At 43.8% G+C, this 10,562-nt stretch overlaps 1 protein-coding gene across 1 annotated transcript in view; it reads right to left on the bottom strand.

Moving 5' to 3' along the window:
* EAPP (E2F-associated phosphoprotein) overlaps positions 1–10,562 on the bottom strand; it is a 29,120-nt gene that overhangs the window by 10,160 nt on the left and 8,398 nt on the right. Inside the window, exons 4-5 of the mRNA XM_011941873.1 lie at positions 7,524–7,641; positions 3,279–3,389 (exon numbers count right to left, since the gene is read on the bottom strand). Coding sequence (XP_011797263.1) covers positions 3,279–3,389; positions 7,524–7,641 — 229 coding nt within the window. The remainder of the gene's footprint in view (positions 1–3,278; positions 3,390–7,523; positions 7,642–10,562) is intronic.

Consider the following 10,562-nt stretch of genomic DNA (forward strand, 5'->3'; position numbering starts at 1 on the left):
TGCCCAGGCTGTAGTGCAATGGTGTGATCTCAGCTCACTGCAACCTCCGACTCCTGGGTTCAAGCGATTCTCCTGCCTCAGCCTCCCAAGTAGCTTGGATTACAGGCATGCACCACCCCACCCAGCTAATTTGTTTACATTTTTAGTAGAGACAGGGTTTTACCATGTTGGCCAGGCTGGTCTTGAACTGCTGACCTCAGGTGATCCACCTACCTCCGCTTCCCAGAGTGCTGGGATTACAAGTGTCAGCCACCATCCCCAGCTACTGCTATTATTTTTTTGAATAAGCTTTCTACCCCTTGCTTTTGCTCTACTCCCTCTTGAGTACCAATTCTTAGATTTAATCTTTTAAGGTAAGATTTTATATCTTGTAGGAGATCTTCATTTCTTTTCTTTCTCCTCTGATTGTGCATTTTCAAACAGTGTATCTTTAAGCTCAATGATTCTTTCTTTTGTTGATCCTTTCTGCTGTCGAGAGCCTCTAATGAATTTTTTAGTTCAGCAAATGTATTTCTCAGAGTTCCCAGATTTCTTTTTTTCTTCTTGAGATGGAGTCTCACTCCATCGCCCAGGCTGGAGTGCAGTGGCATGATCTCGGCTCACTGCAATCTCTGCCTCCCAGGTTCAAGCGATTCTCCTGCCTCAGTCTCCCAAGTAGCTGGGATGATAGGTGCTTGCCACCATGCCCAGCTAATTTTTTTTATTTTTAGCAGAGAGGGGGTTTCATCGTGTTAGCCAGAATGGTCTCGATCTTCTGACCTCGTGATTGGCCCGCCTTGGTCTCCCAAAGTGCTGGGATTACAGGCGTGAGCCCCTGCGCCCGTCCGAGTTCCCAGATTTCTGTTGTATTTTATTTTGTTCTTCTTTTAGAGACAGAGTCTGACTCTGCCACCCATTCTGGAATACAGTGGTACAATGATGACTCACTGCAGCCTCGACTTTCTGGGCTCAAGTGATCTTCCCACCTCAGCCTCCAAAGTAGCTGGGTCTGTAAGTGTATGCCAACACACCAACTAAGTTTTTTCATTTTCTGTAGAGACAGAGTCTTACTATGTTGCCCAGACTGGTCTCAAACTCCTGGCCTCAAGCCATCCTCCCACCTTGGCCTCCCAAAGTACTGGGATTACAGATATGAGCCACTGTGCCCATAATTTTTTTTTTAATTATTTCGATCTCTTTGTTAAATTTCTCTGATAAATTTCTGAATTGTCTGGGCTGTCTTGGAGAATTTTCTTAAAACTGCTATTTTGAATTCTTGGTCAGAGAGTTCACATATCATAGTATTGTTGGGGTCAGTCACTGATTCCTTGTTTTATCCATTTGAAGAGGTCATGGTTCCATTTGCTACTGTGTCTTGTGGATGTAAATGTGTGTCTTTGTATTGAAGGATTAGTTATTTATTCCAGTCTTCTCTGCTTGGCTTTTTTTGGTTATTAGTTATGTTTACCTAGAGATACTTTGTAATTTGCAATTTGCATGTTGATATTCTTTCTTCTTTCTTCCCACTATGTTACTGCTTCCTTTTTGGCAGTAGATGGCACTTTAAGCCACAGTTCTAGTAAACACTGAGAGTGCTGCCTGTTCCAAATGAAGCCACGGGTGGGTCCCAAAGAGGATAGGGATATCCCAGTAGGATGGGAATGCTGGCTAAGGGTTCACACTTGGGACCTGGCTTTGTCTCTGCCTATCCTTCTTTGTCTCTGGCTATCCTCAGTGATATTTTTTCCTTCAGCCACTCTCAGTGCTTCCTATGGGTTGAGGCAGGAACAAATCTCTTACCAGAGAACTCAAAAAGGTAAAGAAGCTGGTTGTACACTTCAATCTCACTTTTTCTAATGTAAAAATCATGAGCTCAGGGGAATTCTTCTGCTCACTTGGTGCCAGGCAGATTGTGGAGAAGGATAAGCAGATATGGAAGAACAATTCTCTTACTGTCTGCTTTAAGTTTTTTTCAGTTCTCCGTGGCCCTAGAAACTATCTCCTCCTTATACTGCGATCTGGGATACTGGTGGTGATAGCTTCAGTGCTGTATATTTGGTTTTGGTATTCTGCAGGTGGAAGGAAAGCCAGTTTGCTTCTATGCTGGTATTTTGCACTAGAAAAGAATCTTTTTTTTTTTTTGAGAGATGGGGATCTCACCTTTGTTTTGTTGCCCAGGCTGGAGTGCAATGGTGGTCACAGCCCACTGCAGTCTTGAATTCCTGAGCTCAAGCCATCCTCTCACCTCAGCCTATTGAGTAGCTGGGTCTACAGGCATACATCACTACACTCAGCTAATTTTTTATATTTTTATTTTTTGTAGAGACGAGGTATCACTATGTTGCCTAGGCTGGTCTCAAACTCCTGGGCTCAAGTGATTGCGTCAGCCTCCCAAAGTACTGGGAATTACAGGCATGAGTCACTGTGCCCGGCTTTAAAAGTATAAAAGCTACTTTTAATAGAACTATATATAACCAAAATTAATTGCATAAAGACTAATCACACAGCACCAAGAATATAAGTACAGAACCTTATCAGAATTCCTGAGTACCCGTCTATTTCTGGGCTGGGCGCAGTGGCTCACGCCTGTAATCCCAACACTTTGGGAGACCAAGGTGGGCAGATCACTTGAAGTCAGGAGTTCGAGACTAACCTGGCCAACACGGTGTGACCCTGTCTCTACTAAAAATACAAAAATAAGGCCGGCTGTGCTAGCTCACACCTAAGTCATCCCAGAGCACTTTGGGAGGCCAAGGCGGGTGGATCACAAGGTCAGGAGTTCAAGATCAGTCTGGCCAAAATGGTGAAACCCTGTCTGTACTAAAACTACAAAAATTTGCTGGATGTAGTGGCAGGCACCTGTAATCCCAGCTACTTGGGAGGCTGAGGCAGGAGAATCACTTGAACCTGGGCAGCAGAGGTTGCAATGAGCCAAGATGGCACCACTGCACTCCAGCCTGGGCAACAGAGTGAGACTCCATCTCAAAAAAACAAAACAAAACAAAACATATATATCTAGATCTAGATCTAGATCTAGATCTACATATATAGATAGATCTAAATCTAGATATATACACACACAAAAACTAGCCAGGCATGGTGGTGGCCACCTGTAATCCCAGCTACCTGGGAGGCTGAGGCAGGAGACTCGCTTGAACCCACGGGGCAGAGGCTGCAGTGAAGTGAGATTGTGCCACTGCACTCCAGCCTGGGCAACAGAGCAAGACCCTGTCCTCAAAAAAGAAAAGTCTGTTTCTGATTTAAACAAAATGTGTGTGTATGTGTCCTTCATCCATTACCTTTGACAATCAAGGCAAAGTGTGGTCATGCAGGCAGGACAATTCAAGACAGCATCACTATTTGGAACAGGCTGTTGTTGACGTGACCTCTGTAGTCCCAAACCATGGTAACTAAAACAGAAGAAGAAAGTGGGGAGAAAAACATATTAAAACCAGATCTTGGTTTCTAGTGTCATTTTCCAATAAAAAGAACCAGTACTCTTCAGAGAAATGGCAAATTCTAGGAATGAGGAACACAAGATGAACCTGGAGCATCTTTTAGTGCCAGAAAAGAAGTTCAAGAAAACAAAAACAAAACAGTGAGGTGGTTATGACAAAGGGAAACAGGAGCCAACTGAACGAGTCACCAATTGCCAAAGCTGAAACAAACTGAGCAACAAAATAAAGCAGTATTGGAATACAACCCAAAGTATAAAATAAATACCCACGAGTCCATGCTAATATAAATGTACTGAATAAATAAATAAATGGGGGAAAACAGACAAATCCCCACACAGAATTCTAAATAATCTATAAAGATGCTCTTCCCTCACACTGGTGGAGTATAACTCCCTAGTCCTTAAGTCTGGATTGGACACAGTGACTTCCTTCCAAAGAGTACATATGGTAAGGTGGGTAAAGACTAACTTTACAGTAGAGAAAGTTAACGCTGGTCAGCAAGGTGATCAAGGTCAACATCAACACACAAAACTCAGGTTGGTAGTATGTACTCTTGATACAATGTGATAAAAATGGCTGTCTACTTCTATGTTCTCACTCATAAAAATCCATAATCCCATCCTAATTATGAGAGAAAACAACAGACAAATTCCAACAGAGGGGCCTGCTACACATACCTGATTAGTGCTCCTCAAAGTAATTAAGGGCACTGAAAACAAGGAAAGTCTCTGACATAGTCAAGAAGAGCCTAGGGAGACATGATAACTAAAAGTAATGTACTATCCTACATGGGATCCTCAAACAGAAAAAGAACAGTACATAAAGACTAAGGAAATTTTTTTAAATTATGGACTTTAATTAATAATAATGTATCAAGGCCGGGAGTGGTGGCTCACACCTGTAATCCCAGCACTTTGGGAGGCCGAGGTGGGTGGATCATGAGGTCAAGAGATTGAGACCATCCTGGCCAACACGGTGAAACCCCGTCTCTACTAAAAATACAAAAATTAACTGGGCGTGGTGGCGGGTGCCTATAATCCCAGCTACTTGGGAGGCTGAGGCAGAGAACTGCTTGAACCCGGGAGGTGGAGGTCGAGGTCGCAGTGAGCCGAAATTGTGACACTGCACTCCAGCCTGGGCGACAGAGCGAGACTCCATCCCAAAAAAACGAAAACAAAAACAAGCATAGAGCCAGGCTGGAATTACACCTGTAATCCCAGGCCACGGTGGGCAGACCACTTGAGCCTATGAATTTGAGACCAGCCTGAGCAACATGGTGAAACCCTGTCTCTATAAGAAAATAAAAAAAAAAAAAAAAAGAAAAGAAAAATAAATAAGCATAAACTGGGCATGGTGGCTCATACCTGTAATCTCAGCACTTAAGAGGCCAAGGCAGGAGGGGATTGCTTGAGCCCAGGAGTTTAAGATCAATCACCCTAGGCAATATAGCAAGACCTCGTGTCTATTAAAAATTAAATTAGAAACAAAAAAAACAAATATGCACTCAGGACACTGAGGCAGGGGGATCATTTGAGCCCAGGAGTTCAGGACTGCATAGAGGTATGATAGCATCACTGCATTACAGTCTGGGCAACAGAGCAAGACCCTGTCTTTAAATTTAAAAAAAGAAGACTGGGTGCAGTGGCTCACACCTGTAATCCCAAAACTTTGGGAGGCCAAGCTGGGTGGATCATCTGAGGTCAGGAGTTCGAGACCAGCCTGACCAACATGGAGAAACCCCATCTCTACTAAAAATACAAAATTAGCCAGGTGCAGTGGCACATGCCTGTAATCCCAGCTACTCAGGAGGCTGAGACAGAAGAGTCAACTGAACCTGGGAGGAGGAGGTTGCGGTGAGCTGAGATTGCATTTGCACCCCAGCCTGGACAACAAGAGCAAAACTCCATCTCAAAAAAAAAAAAAAAGGCCTGGCACAATGGCTCACACCTGTAATGCCAGCACAGGAGATGAAGACATCACCTGGGGCCAGGAGTTTAAGATCACGTTGGGCAATATGGCTAGACCTCGCCACTAAAAAAAAAATTTTTAATTAGCCAGGCGGTGTGTGCCTATAGTCCCAGCTGCTCAGAAGGCTGAGGTGGGAGGAGTGCTTAAACCCGGGAGGCAGTGTGTGCCTACAGTCACAGCTACTCAGGAAGCTGAAGCAGGAGGAGTGCTTGAGCCCAGAAGTTTGAGGATACAGTGAGCTATAACTGCACTACTGCACTCCAGCCCAGGCATCTCTTAAAAAAAGGTGGGGGCGAAGGGTGTGGAAACAACACAAATATCCATCCCTCAGTGAATGAAAGGATAAACAAATTGTGATATAGGCATACAATGGGATACTATTCAGTCATAAAAAGTAGAGAAGTACTGACATATGATAAAATGTAGATGAACCTCAAAAGCACTATGCCCAGTGAAAGCAGCCAGATACAAAAGGTCACATACTATGTAATACCCCATTCATATGAAATATCTAAAATAAGCAAATCCAGGACAGCGCACATATCAGTGGCTGCCAAGGGGCTGAGGGGAAGGGTAGGGAAACTACCTAACAGTACAGGGTTTCCTTTTAGGATGATGAAAATCATTGAAACCACATAAAAGTGGTGGCTGTACAACACTGTGAATGGTATTAAATGCCACTAAATTGTTCACTTTTAAAGTGGGCAATTTTGTTATGTGAATTTCATCTCAAAAAAAAATTTTAACTGCTCCTTTCAGAGCAGGCATACCCCATAGCAGTGTACCTAGAGTAGCCTCATCTTAATTTTTTTTTTTGTGAGACAGTCTCACTCAGTCAACCAGGCTGGAGTACAGTGGTACAATATCAGCTCACTGCAACCTCCACCTCCTGGGATCAAGTGAGTCTTGTGCCTCCAGAGTAACTGTGATTACAGGCACAGGCCACCACGCCCAGGTAATTTTTGTATTTTTAGTAGAGACAGGGTTTTGCCATGTTGGCCAGGCTGGTCTTGAACTCCTGACTTCAAGTGATCCACCCGCCTTGGCCTCCCAAAGTGCTAGGATTAGAGGCTTGAGCCATCATGCCCAGCCTCATCTCAATTTTTAAAAATCAAATTTGTAAGTAGTTAAAAAAAACAATTTGCTAAATCCACTCTTCATCCACAAAAGCTTTTTATTATTTGAGACAGGGTCTCACTCTGTCGTCCAGTCCAGAGTGGAGTGGTGTGATCTCGGCTCACTGCAACCTCCACCTCCCATGGTCGAGCGATTCTCCCGTCTCAGCCTCCTGAGTAGCTGGAATTACAGGTGTGTGCCACCATGGCCCCACTAATTTTTGTATTTTTAGTAGAGACAGGATTTCACCATGTTCACCAGGCTGGTCTCAAACTCCTGACCTCAGGCGATCCACCTGCCTCAGCCTCCCAAAGTGGCTGGGATGACAGGCATGAGCCATCACCCTGGCTCATCCACATAAACTCTTAATCTCAAAGTAATTTAAAATGGCATCTGAAAAAAAAAGGTCAGTTTTTCTTGAAGGAAAGATTGACTAACACAGCCTGAATTCAACGAGTTTTTTAAAAAAGTAAACAATTTTCGGGCCGGGTGCTGGGGCTCACGCTTGTAATCCCAGCACTTTGGGAAGCCGAGGTGGGTCAATCACGAGGTCAGGGGTTCGAGACCAGCTTGGCCAACGTGGTGAAACCCTATCTCTACTAAAAATACAATAAATTAGCTGGGCGTGGTGGCAGGCGCCTGTAATCCCAACTACTTGGGAGGCTGAGGCAGGAAAATCTCTTGAACCCGGGAGGCAGAGGTTGCAGTGAGCCGAGATCGTGCCACCACACTCCAGTCCAGGTGACAGTGCAAGACTCTGTCTCAAAATAAAATAAAATAAAATAAAATATAAAATTAAAAATTAAAAAAAATAATTGTCTCACTAAAATTTGCTGGTTATTTTCAAAATAAACTATTGAGCAGTTTTTTCCTCAAACTTTTTTGTTTGTATGTATGTGTTTGTGTAAACATATACATATATATTCAAAATGTGAATGTAGTAAAAATCATCTTTCAATCATTTTTTTCTAAAGATTCTAAACATTAACTTTAAGTTCTTACCCTCTTCTCTGTGCATCAACCCAGGCCTGATCTCTGTTATCTTTTTCAGGATCATACAGTAATTCGTCATTTGTTGGAATCTTGTGTTGTTTCTTCTTTTTTCTCTTGGTCACCTGTACTAATTTTGAAAATGTTAGGATACGGCTAAGAATCATTTGTCAAGTTCACACTTCTTTAAATGAAGAGTCTCATTTCCCAAGCTACACATTTATTTATATTTTCCCTAAAAAGTTTAAAAAGGGATAGGCGCAGTGGCTCACACCTGTCATCCTAGCACTTTGGGAGGCCAAGGTGGGTAGATCACCTGACGTCATGAGTTCAAGACCAGCCTGGACAACATGGCAAAACCCCGTCTCTGCTAAAAGTACAAAATTAGGGCCAGGTGCAGTGGCTCACGCCTGTAATCCCAGCACTTTGGGACACCAAGGCGGGCAGATCACCTGAGGTCAGGAGTCTGAGACCACCCTGGCCAACATGGTGAAATCTGTCTCTACTAAAAATACAAAAATTAGCTGGGTATGGTAGTGGGCACCTGTAATCCCAGCTACTTGGAGGCCTGAAGCAGAAAAATTGCTTGAACCCAAGAGACAGAGGTTGCAGTGAGCCGAGATCATGCCACTGCACTTCAGCCTGGGTGACGAGAGCGAGAATCCGTCTCAACGAAAAAGAAAAAAAATAAAATAAAATATAAAATTAGCCAGGCATGGTGGCAGACACCTATAATCCCAGCTACTTGGGAAGCTGATACAGGAGAATCACTTGAAACCGGGTAGTGGGGCAGAGGTTGCAGTGAGCTGAAATCATGCCACTTCACTCCAACCTCTGTAAAAGAGCGAAAACTCCGTCTCCAAAAAAAAAAAAACACGTTAAAAAAGGCCAGAGGCCAGGCACAGTGCCTCACGCCTGTAATCCCAGCACTATGGGAGCCCAAGCGGGGAAGATCAACTGAGGTTGGGAGTTCGAGACCAGCCTGACCAACATGAAGAAACCCTGTCTCTACTAAAACTACAAAATTAGCCAGGCATGGTGGGGCATGCCTCTAATCCCAGCTACTCAGGAGGCTGAGGCAGGAGAATCACTTGAACCCCGGAGGTGGAGGGTGCGGTGAGCCGAGATTGCACCATTGCACTCCAGCCTGGGCAACAAAAGCGAAACTCCGTCTCAAAAAAAAAAAAGTTAAAAAAACCCTTCACCTAAACAAGTGCTTGTCCAGGTGGGGTGCGGTAGTTCACACCTATAATTCTAGAGCTTTGAGGGGCTGAGACAAGAGGATCACTTGAGGCCAGGAGTTCAAAACCAGCCTGGCCAGCATAACAATACCCCATCTCTACACAAATAAAAATTAAAAATTAGCCAGGCACACCTGTAGTCCTAGCTACTAGGGAAGCTGAGCTGGGAGGATGGCTTCAGCCTAGGAGTCTGAGGATGCAGTAAGCTATAATTGCACCACTGCACTGCTGCAGCCTGGGTGACAGAGTGAGACTTATCTCTAAAAAAGTAAAAAATTCAACAAAAATGTAAAAAATAAAGTTCTTCTCCAACTAACAAAGCATTAAAATGACAAAGGAGGCAAAAATTGTTTATTTACCCAAAACTGGTATCTCAAAGACTAAGTTCAAACAATGAGAATTCAGAAACTCAAAAGAGCCACTCAAAACAAGCCAAGAATAGAAATTATTTTTGATGTATGAATTCTCCATGCATTTTCATATATAAAATGCTACTAAAATTAGAACAAAAATATTTCAAAAGTGAATTGAAAAAAAAAAAAAACAGTGTGAGGTGAGACACAGTGGCCAGCATTTTGGGAGGGTCGCTTGAAGCCAGGAATTCGACACCAGCCTAAGTAACAAAGCAAGACCCCATCTCTACAAAAACAAAAAACAAAAAAAAACTATGGCCATCTACACACACTAGACTTTTTGAATGTATTCTAGCAGGCAGGGAGTGGTGGCTCATGCCTGTAATCCCAGCACTTTGGGAGGCCAAAGTGGGCAGACAACCTGAGATCAGGAGTTTCAAACCACCATGGCCAACATGGCAAAACCCTGTCTCTTCTAAAAATACAAAAAGTAACCAGGTACAGTAGCGTGCGCCTGTAGTCCCAACTACCAGGGAGGCTGAGGCACCAGAATCACTTGAACCCAGGAGGCAACGGCTATAGTGAGTGAAGACTGTGTCACCACACTCCAGCCTGGGTTGACAGAGTGGGACTCTGCCTAAAAAATAAATAAACAAGGCTGGGCACGGTTGGCTCCCGCCTATAATCCCAGCACTTTGGGAGGCCGAGGTGGGGAGGTCACAAGGTCAGGAGATCGAGACCATTCTGGCTAACATGGTGAAACCCCGTCTCTACTAAATATACAAAAAATTAGCCGGTCGTGGTGGTGGGCGCCTGTAGTCCCAGCTACACGGGAGGCTGAGGCAGGAGAATGGCATGAACCCGGGAGGAGGACCTTGCAGTGAGCTGAGATCACACCACTGCACTTCAGCCTGGGTGACAAAGCGAGACTCAATCAAAATAAATAAATAAATAAACACGTACATTCTAGCAGGTCAATATTTAAGTAATAATGCATAAAAGTATAATATTGTTGTTTACCACAGAAATTTGTTACTTGAATATTTCAGTGTAATTACTGAAATAATTAGTTTTAGCTCTTGTTATGTTCAACTTTGCTTACACTTTATAAAAATTCAATTTTGAAGAACACAGAGGCTGATTAACAAGCAACACATTAAGCAAAATTCTGCAAGAGGAGGCCGGGCATGGTGGCTCACACTAGTAATTCCAGCACTTTGGGAGGCTGAGGCAGATGGATCACCTGAGGTCAGGAGTTCAAGACCAGCCTGGTTAACATGGTGAAATCCCGTTTCTCCTAAAAATACAAAAAATTAGCCGGGCGTGGTGGCAGGAGCCTGTAATCCCAGCTACTCGGGAGGCTGAGGCAGGAAAATTGCTTGAATCTGAGAGGCAGAGGTTGCAGTGAACCAAGATGGCGCCATTGCACTCCAGCTTGGGCAACAAGACCAAAACTC

This window comes from Colobus angolensis, unplaced genomic scaffold (genome assembly GCF_000951035.1).
Source record: "Colobus angolensis palliatus isolate OR3802 unplaced genomic scaffold, Cang.pa_1.0 Scaffold202, whole genome shotgun sequence".
Lineage (NCBI taxonomy): Eukaryota > Metazoa > Chordata > Mammalia > Primates > Cercopithecidae > Colobus > Colobus angolensis.